Source organism: Dreissena polymorpha, chromosome 3 (assembly GCF_020536995.1).
Source record: "Dreissena polymorpha isolate Duluth1 chromosome 3, UMN_Dpol_1.0, whole genome shotgun sequence".
Classification (NCBI taxonomy): Eukaryota; Metazoa; Mollusca; class Bivalvia; order Myida; family Dreissenidae; genus Dreissena; species Dreissena polymorpha.
The window spans coordinates 106,982,803-107,001,407 of NC_068357.1; the positions used below are offsets into that span (position 1 = coordinate 106,982,803).

The 18,605-nt window shown below is 36.7% G+C and overlaps 1 protein-coding gene across 1 annotated transcript in view; it reads left to right on the forward strand.

The window, feature by feature from the left end:
• The window catches only part of LOC127870859 (ryanodine receptor-like), a 203,133-nt gene that overhangs the window by 128,960 nt on the left and 55,568 nt on the right, over positions 1 to 18,605 (forward strand). Inside the window, exons 66-78 of the mRNA XM_052413397.1 lie at positions 1,754 to 2,006; positions 5,488 to 5,606; positions 6,424 to 6,534; positions 6,902 to 7,140; positions 7,408 to 7,489; positions 8,284 to 8,310; positions 11,585 to 11,733; positions 13,445 to 13,622; positions 14,798 to 14,916; positions 15,236 to 15,420; positions 16,145 to 16,303; positions 17,165 to 17,294; positions 17,779 to 17,921. Of these exons, the coding sequence (XP_052269357.1) occupies positions 1,754 to 2,006; positions 5,488 to 5,606; positions 6,424 to 6,534; positions 6,902 to 7,140; positions 7,408 to 7,489; positions 8,284 to 8,310; positions 11,585 to 11,733; positions 13,445 to 13,622; positions 14,798 to 14,916; positions 15,236 to 15,420; positions 16,145 to 16,303; positions 17,165 to 17,294; positions 17,779 to 17,921 (1,894 nt within the window). The remainder of the gene's footprint in view (positions 1 to 1,753; positions 2,007 to 5,487; positions 5,607 to 6,423; positions 6,535 to 6,901; positions 7,141 to 7,407; positions 7,490 to 8,283; positions 8,311 to 11,584; positions 11,734 to 13,444; positions 13,623 to 14,797; positions 14,917 to 15,235; positions 15,421 to 16,144; positions 16,304 to 17,164; positions 17,295 to 17,778; positions 17,922 to 18,605) is intronic.

The following is an 18,605-nucleotide window of genomic DNA, read 5'->3' on the forward strand; positions in this document are numbered from 1 at the left end:
CCCCTGGATGCCTGGAGTAAAAAGTCTCCCGCTTAGACCACTTGACCATCCATGCTCATGCTATGAGCGGATGTATTTTTTTACCTATATAAGCAATCCTCGTAGTTAAACAAAATATAACGACAACAACAGAACTTTCTAAATTATTCAATCGTTTCGCGTTGCAACGCTTTATAATTTTCAGGTTTTCAAATCGTCAAAAGATGCATGTAATGGAAATTTTAGAGCGGGTAAATGTTCAGTATTACTATTTTTTCACAAATATCATAACTAAAACAAAAATTTGCAAATCTGAAACAACTTTTTTTAATTTTGTCAATTTACCAAAACGTGAAACGGCCCCTTTACCATTTGTTCCAATTTGTTTTAATCCACGAATAATTAGTGGATGAAAAAGATATGATTAGTATCATGGGTCATCACAATCAGTATTAATTTCAAGTGTTCTGCACTATTCAATGACCAAACCTGGCAAATTTTATGAGAATATATGTTACATCAACCTCCTTCATATGTTAGTAGTGTATCGGTTTTCAAACCAGTATTTCAAAAGAGAACTCCTGTCAATATGTTCCTCTAGTCATCAATATTTTCCATAATACATCATCTTATCTTGATCTTCTTGATAAAGTATTATACCCTTTTTGCATCCGTTTATATCATGTACTTACATACATGGTCAAATATTCTGTCAGTGGTATATAACCCTTTTCCACATAGATACGTATTTTGACGCATTTGTAGTCTCTTAGAAAGTTAAATTTAATTAAAAACCTTTCTTACCAGATTCAAGTTTTAAATGCTTTATTTCCAACCCTTAGATACTGATGAGCAGCAAACAGCATAAAACCTTAACACATGCGAGTTACTTGCAAGCTTGTTTTATACTGATTTCACATAGCCATTTTCACCTTGCTTCTGAGTGGGAAAGGGTTTACTGGCATGGGTCATCAATTTGTTTAGTACATCATCACCGATGCCTCCATTTTTCTGTCAACAACATTATTGTCTGATCTTCAACACTATTCTTTAAGGCTCTAACATTTTCTCTCTGTCAACAATATATTTCTAAAGTTGTAAACTTGTGCTTAAAGTTGCTATCATCAAATGTGATAAAATGATAAACTACACTAGCAGTAGAAAAAGATTCATCAAGCTTCCAAATTATTTCCTGAACTGTGCATATAAAAATATTTTTTTTGTTTGTGAGCATGGACTTATATATAATAGTGTTTGTGTGTTGGATAGCTTTTTTTAATCCATTTTATTATTTCTTGTCTGCGGATGCATGTTTTTGTCTATATCAGAAGTAATCATGGTAAGGCATGTATTGTATCTTAGAAAAACTTTGTCACCACTATAGAGTTTGTATTTATGACTCAATCTTGATGAATATTCGTGAGAATATTTATCTTGATGATACCTATGTCTAGTTTGAATCTGGGTCACATGTGTCCAAAAACAATGTCATCAGGTCAAGTTTTGGCCTTTGGTTTTCCCCTACATCAGGTTAGCACTTCAGAACTATCATGACCCTGTTTTTAGTAATTTCTGTGTAATAAATATTTTAATTGCTTTGTTTCCATCAGCTCAAATTTTTCTCCTTTTCATGAGTATTTTGTGGTATTCTGTGTCTAAGCATTGAATTACCTCCCTTTCTTAGCTTGAAGTTAAAATTTTGTGGAATTATTTCTCTTTTGCTGTGATTGGATGTTGTAAGTGTGAAGGTGTTGTAAAGCTGGGCTATCTGCAGCAGCAATGACCTGGATCTGGATGCGAAGGGACGCAAGAAGTCGTCTGCTTCCAGACCAACGAAGGATTCTGAGACGGACCAGGGCGTTGGTGGGTCGGCCATGGAGAAACGGTTTGCATACAGCCTCCTAGAGAAGTTGCTCATGTACTTTGATAAGGCCTCTACCAGCATGACTCAGACCAGAAACATCTCCAGGTTCAGTAGGCGCGGAAGTTTCACCACCGCCACTAAGGATGTGAAGTTCTTTGGCAAGGTATCTGGTTTAGACCTGTTTTAAGCAGATGAGAAACTGCTTATGTTAATAACTTTAGGGTTGTATGTTAATTGTGTTCTGAAATTTACTTTATTGATGATAACAATTTGGTTCTAGTATTTTTTAGCTCACCTGTCATGAAGTGACATGGTGAGCTAATGTGACCGTGTGATGTCCAGCGTACGTATGTGCGTGCATGCGTGCGTGTGTGCTTCCGTCAACAATTTGCTTGTGTAGACAGTAGATCTCACAGTTTTCATCCAATCTTTATGCAATTTGGTCAGAATGTTTATATTGATGAAATCTGGGGAGGTCACTAGGTCAAAAACTAGGTCAAATAATTGAAAAACCTTGTGTAGACAATAGAGGTCGCAGTTTTCATCCAATCTTTATGAAATTTGGTCAGAATGTTTATCTTGATGGAATCTGGGTTGGGATTGTATTTGGGTCATCTGGGGTCAAAAACTAGGTCAAATAATAGAAAAACCTTGTGTAGACAATAGAGGTCGCAGGTTTCATCCAATCTTTATGAAATTTGGTCAGATTGTTTATCTTGATGAAATCTGGGTTGGGATTGTATTTGGGTCATCTGAGGTAAAAAGACTAAATCACAAGGTCAAATAATAGAAAAACATCAACAATTTGTTTGTGTAGACAGTAGAGGTCACAGTTTTCATCCAATCTTTATGAAATTTGGTCAGAATATTAATCTTGATAAAAACTGGGTTGAGATTGTATTTGGGTCATCTGGGGTCAAAAACTAGGTCACCAGGTCAAAAACTAGGTCACTAGGTCAAATAATAGAAAAACCATGTATAGACAATAGAGGTTGCAGTTTTCATCCAATCTTGATGAAATTTGGTCAGAATGTTTGTCTTGAAGAAATCTGGGTTGGGATTGTATTTGGGTCATCTCCGGTCAAAAACTAGGTCACTAGGTCAAATAATAGAAAAACCTTTTGAAGGCAATAGAGGTCACAGTTTTCATCCAATGTTTATAAAATTTGATCAGAATGTTTATCTTGATGAAATCTGGGTTGGGATTGTATTTTGGTCACCTGGGGTCAAAAACTAGGTCAATATGTCAAATTTTAGAAAAACCTTGTGTAGACAAAAGTTGTTATTTGGAACTCTGGGTTTTTCTGATATTTGAGCACGCGCGGAAGGTACAAACAAAAGGTGACTAGCATATTTTAAAAGAGAGTGAATCAATAATTTTTCACTGAATAGTAAACGCCACTTTTTCTGCTCAAACGTTTGTTATAGTTGATAAAAATACCATGATTTAATCATTTTTTTATGTCCCCCACTATAGTAGTGGGGGACATATTGTTTTTGCCCTGTCTGTCTGTTGGTCTGTTGGTCTGTCTGTCCGTTTGCGCCAACTTTAACATTTTGCAATAACTTTTGCTATATTGAAGATAGCAACTTCATATTTGGCATGCATGTGTATCTCATGAAGCTGCACATTTTGAGTGGTGAAAGGTCAAGGTCAAGGTCATCCTTCAAGGTCAGAGGTCAAATATATGTGGCCAAAATCGCTCCTTTTATGAATACTTTTGCAATATTGAAGATAGCAACTTGATATTTGGCATGCATGTGTATCTCATGGAGCTGCACATTTTGAGTGGTGAAAGGTCAAGGTCAAGGTCATCCTTCAAGGTCAGAGGTCAATTATATGTGACCAGAATCGCTCATTTTATTAATTCTTTTACAATATTGAAGATAGCAACTTGATATTTGGCATGCATGTGCATCTCATGGAGCTGCTCATTTTGAGTGGTGAAAGGTCAAGGTCAAGGTCATCCTTCAAGGTCAGAGGTCAAATATATGTGGCCCAAATCGCTTATTTTATGAATACTTTTGCAATATTGAAGATAGCAACTTGATATTTGGCATGCATGTGTATCTTATGTGTCAAGGTCATCCTTCACAAGGTCAAGGTCATCCTACAATGTCAAACATCATATAGGGGGACATTGTGTTTCACAAACACATCTTGTCTTTAGATGAACTAATCTCGATCGTGTTTAATTGGTAAGAATACTATGTAACATGAAATAATGCTGCATGTACATGTTAACAGCTTCGGTCATGTAACTATGCCATTGCATATACTGTGCGTAGGCCTGGGCATACAATTGTAATGGAAGTTTGTCAACGAAACTACCAAGACATTGACTCCATCGTATATATATTATACTATTCAAATATATTTAAAATCATAGACAAGTACCAAACAACAAAAACCTTACTATCCTCAGTCCATTCTTAGTACTAGAACTAATATATCGTTCCATATCAGTTGGATATTTATATGTATATTGATATAGCTCTATTGTGATGTTTTTCTTTAATGTATTCTGAAAAGTAAAGAAAATTATTCGCTGAAGACTAAGACCTTAAGATTAGAAGGCACATCACTAACGAGCTTTACCATACATTAGTTGTATTTGCTATATCTATAAAGCATGCCGAAAAAACAAGAGCATGAAGAATGTTTTTCAGAAGAAATATTGCATATGTCAAGTCGTTCGTATAGGTTTTTTCATTACCATACAACTGACAAAGTCTGTTTTTCATGTCTTTTAAGGATGTTAGCTACTGGACCCATTCGTATAGGCCGCTGTACATCTGAACTGTGTATTTATACTTTAATCCTGAATTAAACGTCTGGCATACATATATATCTGTGTTAGATTTGTTATGTGTAGATACTAATAATAATAGCAACAAAAGACTTAAATGTTGACATTTCCTAAAACAAACACTGCTGTTGTTTAAATACTTATTATCCACTACTGAATGGGAAGCAAATCGGATATCGACTTTACTGGCCATTACTGTATTAATGACAATGTTTGTACCTCCCGCGCGCGCTCAGATATCGGAAATACCCACAGCGTGCAAGTTCCGAATTAAATCTATAGAGGTCACAGTTTTCATTGAATCTTTATGAAATTTGGTCAGAATGTTTATCTTGATGAAATCTGGGTTGGGATTGTATTTGGTTAGTCAGGTGAGCAATTCAGGGCCTTCATGGCCCTCTTTTTTAGATTAGCGTAGGTGGGCCTTTTTCCCTCTTTTTAGCTCGGCTGTTTTTGGAGAAAACCCAAGGTATTGTCATAGCCAGCTTGTCGTCAGCCGTCCGCCGTAGATGTCGTGCTAAAACCTTAACATTGGCTCTAAAATCAAAGTGCTTTCACCTACAACTTTGAAACTTTATATGTAGATGCACCTCGATGAGTTCTACACGCCACACCCAGTTTTGGGTCACTAGGTCAAAGGTCAAGGTCTCTGTGAATTTAAAAAAAAAAATTCTGACAAGCTTTCGCAGCCGAGCGTTGGCACCTCGTTATGTGGTTCTCTTGTTTATTCTCAATTTCAAAACTGATAAGGATATTAAGATAACAGTGTTCAATTTATCATGCACTCATAGTACAATCTTTTAATAATCAACACATGACCATGTCTATTGTCAGGTTGTGTTGCCGTTTGTTGAGAAGTATTTCCGTGCCCATCGCGAGTACTTTGCTGGGGGACCCAACACCCCACCCACAGGCTCCGTGGCCTCAGTCAAGGAAAAGGAGATGACTGCCAGGTAGGGGAATATTAAAGCCTACCTCTGGGAAAACTGAACTTAATGCAAGTGTGTGAAGTGTTGTCCCAGTTAGCCTGCGCACACCTAGTCAAGAGACAAAACTTTCAGTTTTTTGTTACATTCCTTTAAGCTAAAATGCAGTGAGGTGGACTGCACAGGCTAATCTGGGACTACACTTAACATCTCATTTATGCATAAATGCACAAGGTTGTCTGTCAGAATGAAAACGAAATACCCATTGACTAAAATTGTTAAAAAAATAAAAATGTGACAGTGAGAATATTTTAGATTTTATCTGGTGTTTTTTATGTCCCCCAGTCTATACTGGGTATACTGGGGGACATATTGTTTTTGGCCTGTCTTTTTGTTTGTAGGTTTGCGTCAAAATTTAACATTAGCCATAACTTTTGCAATATTTAAGTTAGCAACTTGATATTTGGCATGCATATGTATCTCATGGAGCTGCACATTTTGAGTGGTGCAAGGTCAAAGGTCATCTTCAAGGTCAAAGGTCAAATATATGGGGGACATAGTGTTTCACAAACACATCTTGTTATTTTCTATGCAGTAATACTACTAGAGCACCCCATAACACTTGTTTCATATGATAATGAAAAGCATTGATGATTATAGCTCGACAACAATTAAATGAACATGTTCAATTAAAATCTCAGATAAATTGTAGTTTTAATGTTCATGTGATTTGTCTGTGTAATGTTTTTATTTAAAGAAACACAAGGGAAAGCACAAGTAAGTTTGAAGTTCTAAAACTGTACATGGATGTCATTGTATTCATAGTTATGTATTTATATTTCAGCTTGTTTTCCAAATTGACTTCCACTCTGCGGTCAAAGTTGAACGCCTTTGGCCATGATGTGAACATCTCAGTGCGATGTCTTCAGGTGCTGATAAAGGCTGTTGATGCCAGGTAATACAAGCAAACTTGTCTGCACCATTAAGTTCAATTAGTAGCCTGGTTTTTATGTTAATTATGAATTGTTTTTTCTTTGAGTCACAGTGACATGTTTTTAAAATCATACCACTGCAATAGTGTGTAAAGTGTTATCTGTGCCTATTAATTTTGCTGAAAAATTCTCAGTGCCAGAGTTGTTCCAACTTCACCCAGTTTTAAACCCATGAAGCTGCTCAAGCTGAGCTATTTTGATCACCCTATATCTGTTGTCTGCTGCGCTTCGTCTACATTCAGCAAATTACCAGTCTAGAGGCCAGATTTAATCCAGTTTTAATATAAGGTGATTAAAATATTTAACATATTTTGTTTATATTAATATCAGGACTGTAGTCAAAAACAGCCCAGAGATCATCCGTTCGTCCCTTCTGCCGTTCTTCAACAACACAGCAGACGACCTCGCGAACCTTGTGGAAAACCTTCAAAATGGCCGCTTCAGTCACGTGAAGGGAACGATCACCCGCGGGGCTACAAGCCTTAGTTACGTGCACATGGTCCTGCTTCCTGTGCTCTCGTCTTTGTTTGATCATCTCGGTAGACACAAGTTTGGCCCGGATTTGATAGGTAAGTGCATAAGAGGGAAAACTTTAATGGTCTTTTTGTGTCCCGTTCCATGCAAAGAATATAAAAAGGGAGGGGAAATTCCGTGTTATCACTCATCATATGAATCTTTTGTGCATAATTATGTTCATCGTAGGTCCAAAAATAAACATGGACTTTATTTGAATATTTTGTATTTATTAGATACAATAATATTATGCAAACCAACTTGTGTATTGACATGAGCATTCCTATACACATGTGTCAAGTTTTTGTTCTTGTGTGATTCAGTGCAAGACGTACAGCTAGCCTGTTACCGGATCCTGAACTCCCTCTACCTACTGGGAACCAGCGGAAACAACTTCATGCACAGGTACCATAACCTACATGTGCACTATGTACCAGACCATACATGTACACTATGTACCATAGCCTACATGTACATTATATAGCAAAACATAAATGTTCACAATGTACCAGAACATACATCTACACTACATACTAGAACCTGCATGTAGACTATGTACCATAAAAAACACACACAATATACCAGAACATATGTGTACACTATGTCTATGTACAATAACCTACAAATACGCTATGTACCAGAACAAACATATACACTATATACCAGAACATACGTGTACACCATCCAACAGAACATACATGTACACTATATACCAGAACATACATGTACACTACAATGTATTTACTGGGACATACACACACACACTTTATGCCAGAACATACATACACTATATATTAGGACATACATGCACACTATATACCAGAACATACGTGTACACTCTATGTGTACACTCTATGCCAGAACATGCATGAACACTATATACAAAAAAATACACGTACACTATATACCAGAACAAAGCGTCGTCAATCAGTTTCACAAACATGCATGATTTAAATTGGTTAAGGAAAAGTCCTTATGTTTTAGGATAATTATTACAACACTTTATGTCTAGGGGAGCAAACAAATCTAGTTATTAGATAAATATTTTGGAAAAGATGCACGATTTTAACAAAACTTTGTTTGGGTAGCCTAGCTCAATCTTAGTAAAAAAAGCCAACCAGGCTTTGGGATGTTTTTGTATTTAAAACACCTCTTATTTATTCCCTATTTCTATGCATCTGTCTGTCCTGGTATTTCAGGGAAACAGTTACATCAGAATTGTCAAGGTATTGGATTTTCTTTGTGTGTTGCTGTGTGTTTCTTTATGATTGTGTATTATTGTTTATTTTCTCCTTTATGATGCATTGTCTATTTTCAACAGATTTTACTTTCATCTGGCTTGCATAACCCTTTTTGCATGTGTGCATAATCAAACAAATTTGTGACTTTTTATTTCTTTATTTCCCTGTTATCTAAGCTATAATTGTTTAAAACATTCGTCAAACTTGCTCTTTTGAATTTGAAATATTTGCTGTATTAATCGCTGACATGTATAGTTGTTATGTGAGATTGAGGTTGTTTCTTCTTCTGAATCTTTTATATAAGTGCTGTTAGTAAATGCGGATATGTTAACTAAGTTAATTTTGGGAATTAACATACATGCCATAATTTTTTAGGTCCAAAGCGGGACATTACATAAAAAATTGTCGGGACATTTGACCAAAAAGCGGGACACCTAAAACGATCTATCATTTCACCTTTACTGTAGTCAGTATAGAACTAACAAATACTCTTGATACTTTTATTCAAGACATAAAACATCTGATGTGAAGCATGGAATCTAAAACATAACAATAACAGTTTTATAAAATAATACAATAGCAAACAACGAGGATAATATTCATCTTTTTAGAGTACAAAATCTAGAACATTACGAAAACAATACTCATTATATTAATTTCAATGGCAAACATTAACGCAGGGGAGGCTATCCAGTACACTGAAAGTACGGGTTACAGTAAACTATCTACCGAACAGTTACACACGGAATGCGCGGCCGTACACATTTCCGAGGTAGGTTTTTGGTGGAAGCAAACCGTCTTTGTGTTCATTTTAAATCTCAACAACGCCTCAACCGTTTTTACACCAACAAAAACAAAAGGACAAAAGAAGTCTATGGATTTTTTTGTTTTTCATAAAAAAAGAAGTCTATGGATGCTTTACTCGAATTATTTTTCTCTAATGTTAATTATCATATTTTGTTTTCTTCTTATATACACAGATTAAACTGAATTGTGAATTGTCAGGCGCTGTATTGGGGAAGTGTCAAACTGTGATGAATACCAACACGTTGCTTTTATTACAATAACACAAGACAAGATGGGTACCACATTTACTGTTTGTTGCGATGTTTTTTTAAGCATGTATCCATGCGCAGTTTGTTACTTGTCAATTGTCGCGGCTTAATTGGAGTAGGGTCAAACTGTCATGCATAGCACCTCGTTGTTTTTAGCTTAATTGGAGTAGGGTCAAGCTGTCATGCATAACACCTCGTTGTTTTATAACAATTACACCCAATTACACTAGACAGGATGGGTATCACTTATTGGACTGTTTGTTGCGATTTTGGTATATTGCACATTCGGATTATCCCGCTATTTATGAACTAAACATTGAATGTAAAAGACTCATTAATGACGTAGAGTTAATTTTACAAAACAATTGTTTTGTAAACCGTTTCAAACGAATACAAAAATAAACACATTTTCAACATTTATTTCATTATAATACAACTATCGATAGCAATAAGCGACCACTATCTTGAAGACCACCATGGTGTGAATGCCTGATGAAATCAATAATTAGCCGATAAATCGCTGATAAGGTGTCATAAACAACACTGGTACACACGATAAGTAGAATTGGATTGTTATTTGGGGGCAATAAAGGGATTAGCGGGGGTAAGTGTTAGCGAAACAGAGCTTGAATAGCGAATTTTATTGGGAACCTATAGACCTTACATCGTTTTTTACGAATGTCGGGACAAATCGTCTCATATCGGGACGGCGGGACAAAGGGCCCAAAAGCGGGACTGTCCCGCCGAGATCGGGACGTATGGCATGTATGGAATTAATCTAAAAGTATCTAAGGTAGTAGCAGATTAAAATAAATGTCTCATATTTTCATGCTTATTCAAATACTCACAGCTATTCATTAAAAGCAGTCATGGTATATCCTGTACCGGTATATAGAATTAATAATAAATTAACTTTCATGTTTATTATTTTACCTTCATATCTATGAGTGAAAAATCATAAAATACTTATTGTTATGATATTAATACCGAATGCTCTGTATAAATGATAAGCTATACACTGCAACTCCAATATATCGCGGTTGAAGGGATCCAAAGATCGCGACCGTGATATATCCGGAGCGTGATATAAATTGTCAAGTTATTCATCATGTACATTTATGCATTAGCATAGTTTGGCAATCTCAAAACACACTATTTACTTACCATATTGATTTGTGTGTTACATCCATATGTTATTCATTGGTATAACACAAATCATTATTCCATGTAAGTATTTTGAAATGCATATAATTAAATTTGTAATCCGAACACCATTGTCAAATGTTATTGTTCAAGAAAGCATGCACAAATTAGACCCATTTACAAAATGACGTCATTCACCTCATGAAAAGCATGGAAAGTTTGACAAACTGAGGGACATGATTCACCTCTCAATTAAAATCAAATAATTTACACTGTATCTAAAGCGCAAAGATTGCTGAGATAGGTCAGTATTGACTTGTGACAATTACAGTTATAATTGTATACACCTTCATGTGTTTACTGGTGCGTTTCGGCAGTTCAAAGCAAATTCAATAGAGCATGGTTAACACCCAAAATGACCTGTGATGTCTGGCAAGTTGTGTTATTGTTTATCGCAGTACACAGGTGCTAGAGTGGGTTACAATGAGAGCAAACAATCTGGTTAAAACTGGATTATGAATGTCGGATTAAACAGAAATTAAGGTGGGTGAAAAAAAGGTAAAATACAACTTTGAAATGGATTTTATATTATCAAATTCTCAGATTTTAAAGCATGTTATTTAGAGATTTTGCTCATCAGATTTTTGGGAGCCATAGCCGATTCGCGATATATTGGACAACGCGATATAACGGACCGTGATATATTGGAGTTGCAGTGTATTCAGATGGGTTTTTACTTTGATTACCAGTAATATTTGAGCCTCTCTATGAGACAATGGGCTTTAATGTATGTGCATAAAGTGTCATCCCGGAATAGCCTGTGCAGTCCACACAGGCTTATCAGGGACGTCACTTTCTTAATTTAACTTATTTATGGTTAAAAGAGACTTTTTTATAACGATAAATGACATAAAAGCGGAAAGAGTCTCGGATTAGCCTGTGAAGACTGCACAGGCTAATCTAGGATGACACTTAAAGCACATGCATTTAAACCCAGTTTTGCCAGAGCGAGGCTCATAAGTAACCGCCATTATTCACACCCTGTTTTGTCCCCTTTACAGACACCGACCGGCCCTGGGTGAGTGCCTGAGCTCCTTCGCAGGCTGTTTCCCAGTGGCCTTCCTCGAACCCAAGATGAACAAGTACAACAAGTACTCCATTCTCTTTGGACTCGAGGGGAAAATATCGGAGCACTCGCTGGAAGCACAAGGTAATATTTAATTGAGGGTCTTTATGCATGACTTGTGTAAAGAGTGTCATCTTATATTACCCTGTGAAACCCACACACACAGAAAGTGTCTTGTGCTGACAACTTGTATGCACATGCATTAAAGCTCCTGTTTCCCAGTTTTCAGAGGTCATCAGGCTTCTGTGAATTGCTGAGAAAATTAAAAGTCTCCAGTAATTAACAGTTTTCTATGTATGGTTAAGAATGAAAACTTATCTGTTGCAAATATTGTAAGGTAGAGGGAAGGCCATCATAAGTTTATATACACTAACCACTGTATATAAATTCACAATACACTAAGTGTACTTAGCTCAGCTGGGCTCAAAATGCTTATGGTGAGCTTTTGTGATCGCTTTTTATCTGTCGTCTGTTGTGCGTCATCCGTTGTCAACGTTTACTCTAGAGGCTATGTTTATCGTCCAATCTTAACAAAACTTTGTGAGAACAACTGCCACTATGATATCATGGATGAGTTTGAAAATCACTCCAGTTAGTTGAAAAACATGGCTGCCAGGGGGCAGGGCATTTTTCCTTATATGGCTATTGTCAAACCTTGTACGAAGTCACATTTATAGTCAAAACTTGGTCAGAACATTTGTTCTAATGATAGCTTGGCTGATTACGAGAAAGGTTATAATTCATGGAAAAACATGGCCGCCTAGGGTTTGGACATTTCTCCAAATATGACTAGTGAAACCTTGTTAACACTGTAGAAATTACATTTTTAGTGAAATCTAAATTAAATTTGTTCTAATGACTTCTCGGTCGAGTTAAAAAATTCTTCTGGTTTGTTAAAAAAACATGCTCGGGGGCGGGACGGCACAGTTTTCCTTTTTGATGCTTTATTAGCCACATTTATAAGCCAATCTTAATCAAACTTTGATCAGAACATTTGTCCCAATGAAATCTCGGCTGGGTTTGAAATTGGGTTTTGTGAGCTAAAAAAAACAAGGTCACTAGATAAAATAAAAAAAAAGTTAATACTCTTTTTAGTCATTTGTTTGATCCAATTTTCATGAATCAGCTCGCACTTTTTCAGAATAGTCTAGTTTCTTTGGGTCTCATATGACGCCTTAGTGCCCATTGCCCACTTGTTAAACCACTTTTTACTGGTGTATAGTCCAATACACTCTTTCAATAGTAAACAAGTGTTCTTTCAAGGCATGTCCAATCTGACAACTAATAAAACTTAAAATCATATTATCATATTCCAAACAAAGAATTATCAAGGACACATCAACAAATTTTGCACCTCAGTTATTTGACTGTTCAGGAGTTGAAAACAATTTTATCTGATATTGAAATGTTGAGTAGATATCCAAGAGGCGTGATTGCTGTGCTACTAAGAGGTTTTAATCATCAAACTATCAAAGAAAAATAAGTGAATGTTGAATATCATAAAAGCATTTTAAGGTGAAACTATAACATCTAACTTAGAACTCTTCAGCAGATACCAGAGTTATACACAGGGAAAACTGGGCTTTATGCATGTTTGTTCAGTGTGGTCAGCACAGGCTTATCAGGGACTAGGCTGCTGCACAGGCTAATCTTGGAAAACACTTTAGGCACATGTATTAAGCCCCGTTTTCCCAAAGAAATTCATAATCATGTTGTGGTAAAAGTATTATATCTTACATAGAAATGTGAAGTAGATACCCCAGTTATACACTAAACCCTTGATGCCTGATTTCAGAGGTGATGGACCTGCTGCAGGAGACGCTGCCTCCCCTGGAGAAGATCCTGGAGGAAGTGGATGCCCTTGCAGAGTCCGGGGGGAAGTACATGGAGGCCCCGCACGTCATAGAGGTCACCCTGCCCATGTTGTGTAGCTACCTGCCCTACTGGCTGCAGAACGCCCCCGCTATACAGGGGTAGGTATAGAGGTCACCCCACCCTGCCCATGTTGTGTAGCTACCCGCCCTACTGGCTGCAGAACGCCCCCTCTATACAGGAGTAGGTATAGAGATCACCCTGCCCATGTTGTGTAGCTACCTGCCCTACTGGCTCCAGAACGCCCCTGCTATACAAGGGTAGGGATTTTTAGTTTGTCCTATACTTGAAGCTGGTGTCTTCACCACTTTTCTAAAACTGTTGCATTTGGTGACAAATGCGAATGGCACCGGGAGCCCTGTCTAACTAAACAGGCTGATGTAGGATGACACTTACCAGTTTTACATTTCTACACCTCCATATGTGGAAGGCATCAATAATTGCACTTGTCTGTCTGTTTGTCTGTTTGTTTGTTTGTTCCTATTTACGCTCCAAAGCCTGCGTTTTACAATTAAAAACTGTGAAGATCTTGCTTAAACTTTTACAGATGATTGACCTTGATGTATAAATTATGGTAAGGAAAGGAATGTAGCTGTTACCAATTTGTGGCTGAATTATTGCCCTTTGTATGTTTTTCATTTCCAAATGTTTGTGTTTTCATGTCCATTTTAACTTATGGGTCCCATAAATTTTCACAGATGAATGAAATTTATGTGTAGATGAGTGTTAAGAAATAAATTCTTGTTGCATCAAATTTATATGAATTATGGCCCTTAATCTGTTTTTCAACTATAAAATATATAGTCCAAGTATTTGTGTGTTCAATTCCTCTTTAACTTCTGGTCGACCTAAGATGATCTTAAAGACAGGAATGGTAGCTGTCACGAGTTTTGGTAGCATTATGGCTGTTTGTCTTCATTTCCGTAATAGAAATTATAAGAATGAAATCATGTGTTTTCTGCTCCTCTTTGATTGCTTTGAATGATCTTAGTGTGTAGATTATCCTTCAGATAGCAATTTCAGCTGCTACAAAATTTCACAGATTTATGACCCTTTTGCCCCCACGTCTTCATGTTCATGTAAGATTATAATTTTGATTGTAATTGTTGCAATAAATGTGGTAGCATAAATGATTTTTACACGTTTCCAGTTTTGGTATTCTGTGGCAGGGTAGTTTCTGTATAATCACCTGTATGATAAAAAAGCACCATTTGCACAGTCTTTTCAAGGATGGAAATGTTCACATGCCTCTACCTTGCAATATATATTGCTTCAGCAACAATCCAGTGTCCAGTGTGACTGTTGAGCTAATGAACCGAGTCCTTGGCAACGTTCTTCACCTGATCAGCAACAACATTGGTGCTGAAGATGCCCCTTGGATGAACACCATTGCATGTAAGTATGAAAGTGTCAGGTATTCTTAATGCGCAAAGATTAAAGAAACACACTTTCAAGCAACTACAGGTAATTCTCTGCATTTATGCTTTACATGTAGTTAAAGTTTAACTTTGTTATTGATTTATTGAGGATCATAACAAAATTGAAACTTTTCATATGAATTTTTTTATTCATTTTGTTAACAATATTAATATGCCATCTTCATGTTTTTGTATAAAAGTATACAATTACTTTAACAAAATCATATTATATTAATTTCATTTCCGAAATTCTAAACCCACCCATAGCATTTACAATGCTAATTTCTCCCTTTCAGCTCGAGTCCAGCCAATCATTAGCAGCTCTCACCCAGACATGATCTCTGATCACTTCCTGCCTATCGCTAAGAAGATCCGAGACAATGCGATGCTTGTTGAGCAAAAGGAGAAACAGCTGTACCTGAGCAAGCTTCACCAGACACAGAATGATGAGGACTCGGATATGGAGGCCAATGTTCAGCTGGTACAGGGTGGTTTAGTATTTGAGCCTCTCTGTGAGAAAACGGGACTTAATGCATGTGCTTTAAGTGAAGTTCCAGATTGGCCTGTGCAGTCTGCATAGGCTGATGAGGGACAACACTTTCTGCTTAAACTGTATGTTGCTAAGAAGGGACTTCCTTTAAACAGAAAATACAATACAATTGGAAAGTGTCTTTCCTGATTTGCGTATATGAACTGCGCAGGCTTATCTTGGACACTGCATTAAGGCCTGGTTTCCAAGAATGTGGCTCATTTCTAGGGATTTATTTTTATCTCGCAATTTATTAATGTGGTATCCAATGAGTTCAGTCTTCAGAACGGTTAATTACAGAGCATCTTAGAAAAGTTTTCATGTTACAATCATTTAAGTAAAAAGGGCCCATAAAAAAACATTATTGATAAAGAAATAGTCTGCAGATCTAAAACTTTATGAGACCAATGTTTAACTTGTATGTATAGGTGTTCATAAATGGGTACATATGATCATGTGGGTATTTGTGTTACTTTTGACCCACCAAAAGCTTGTATGCCTTTCTTGTACATGAACATTGGTAGGGAGACAATATGCCTTGGTTGATTTTTTTGCTTATTTAAAAAAGGAAGCTTATTTTTTTTTTAAACAAGGGTCTTAATAAGAAAAAAATAAGGTAACAGAAATTAAGATCACTCAATGTATCTCAATCTTTCTTATGACACTCTTCTGGCAGGCATTTAGTATCCTGGTGCGTGACATCTACGCCTTCTACCCGCTGTTGATCAAGTATGTGGACCTGCATCGCTCCACGTGGCTCAAGAACCCCACCACAGCAGCCGAGGAGCTGTTCACTCTCATAGCTGACATCTTTCTGCTCTGGTCCAAGTCCATTGTAAGTATAGGAGTAGGTGAATACAGCTCGTGTATAAGTGAGGTGCCTTCTCTGAAAATATGGGCTTAATGCAGGTGCATTAAGTGTTGTCCCTGATTAGCCTGTGCAGACTCCACGGGCTAATCAGGGACAACTGTTTTTGCCTAGACTGGATTTTCCTTCAAAAGAGACCTCTTTTAATAGAAAAATTCTATATAAGTGGAAAGTGTCATCGTTGATTAGCTTTTGCTAATCTGAGACAACACTTTATGCACACGAGTTTAGCTCAGTGCCTTGAATGCTACTTATTGTAAGTATAGTTATTGGTAAACACAGCTCATGGACTCATGGTTTTATCCCATTTTATTAGAAACCCATTTGATTGTTTTTTTATTGTGACACAAGTATACTGATATCTTCACTAATTTCCTAAGAATCTCACTTTTATAGTGATTTTCCTTTGGTCCAGTTGACTCCATTGACCAGATGGATCATTTTGGTGGTCAAAATCAATAGAAATCACTGCTAAGGACTTTACTTTAGTATTAGTGATGTCAATACACCTCCAGCTACCAACCTAAATAAGAAATTTTACTGCAGATATAATTTCTTCTCTAGTTCAAATACATTGTATCGCCTGTAGTTTAAATAGGTTTGCATTAGGTATATCATGAATAGTTACACATTCTTAAAAACCTACAAAAGTAAAAAGTCTTAAATGACATTACTTATGTGCTTTAGATCTTTCTTCTCTCCAGAATTTCTTTTGCATCATGCTAAGGACAGAAAGGTAATCTACTGAGGGAATGTTTAACGCTGATAATGACTATTTTAAACTTAATTTCATGCGTCAAACAAGATATCTAATTCATATAATTTTAGTTTTACAAACGAGAGGAGCAGAACTTTGTGCTGTCCAATGAGATTGACAACATGTCTCTGATCATGCCCAGTCAGACCAAGCCTGCTGTTGTGCAGATGGACCCGAGTCTGGAGTCAAAGAAACCCACCGGTAAGAGGGCACCCAAAATCTTTTTAACAATTGGTTCCTGTTTCTTTTCAATCCCACAACAATGAATGACCTCTGTATGTCCCCTAATTTATAACAAGTAAGGCCCTTCATAATATCTGCCTTTAGCTTGATAAAAATATGTTAAAGGTTGAGACTAAAGTTTATAACAGTAACCACCACTCTATTACCACCTCAATTTTTACGACCTGTCTGTAGCAGAATGAGCTGTGAACAACCAAATTCAGTGTTCAGTGCTTCAAGTGTTTTGTACTAAATTAAGAGTGCATTTTATTGATATATATGTATATTGTATACAATAGCTACTTGTTGCACACTTATACTCTATCCAACATTGATAATACAGTTACTTTATCAGCCAAAACAAACAATACTTTCTCAGATATAGGTTGTAACATATATAAAAAAAATCTGGTGCTTGAATACGACTGCAGCCTCCTTGATGAGTATTTTACTTTATATCCAGGGAGAAGGCGTGAAAAAAAGCGTTTGGAGCCTCATAACAGTCTGAACGTGGCCTGTCTCAAACGTCTTCTGCCCATTGGTCTGAGCTTCTTTAGCGGCCGAGAGCAGGAACTGCTGCAGACGGTCAAACAGAAACTCATTGATGTGAGACGCGCTTACTTTAATCTAAATAAACAGAAACCCATTGATTTAAAAATAGCCATATTTCAAGTGCTCATTAATAGGAAGAAAAACTCCTATTACAGTAACTAATTATCCCCCGCCAGAGGCGGAGGGATATTGTTTTGGCGTTGTCCGTCCGTCCGGCACTTTTGTGTCCGGAGCCATATCTTGGAAGTTCTTTGGTGGATTTCATTTAAACTTGGTATGAGTATATATATGCATAAGAGGATGATGCACGCCAAATGGCATTGTACACCATCTGTTAAAAACAGACTTATGGCCCTTTGTATCTTGAAAAAATGCGTTTTAGTGTCCGGAGCCATATCTTGGAAGTTCTATGGCGGATTTCATTGAAACTTGGCATGAATATATATATGCATAAGAGGATGATGCACGCCAAATGGCATTGTACACCATCTGTTAAAAACAGACTTATGGCCCTTTGTATCTTGAAAAAATGCTTTTTACTATAGGCACTTTTGTGTCCGGAGCCATATCTTGGAAGTGCTTTGGCGGATTTCATTTAAACTTGGTATGAGTATATATATGCATAAGAGGATGATGCACGCCAAATGGCATTGTACACCATCTGTTAAAAACAGACTTATGGCCCTTTGTATCTTGAAAAAATGCTTTTTACTATAGGCATTTTTGTGTCCGGAGCCA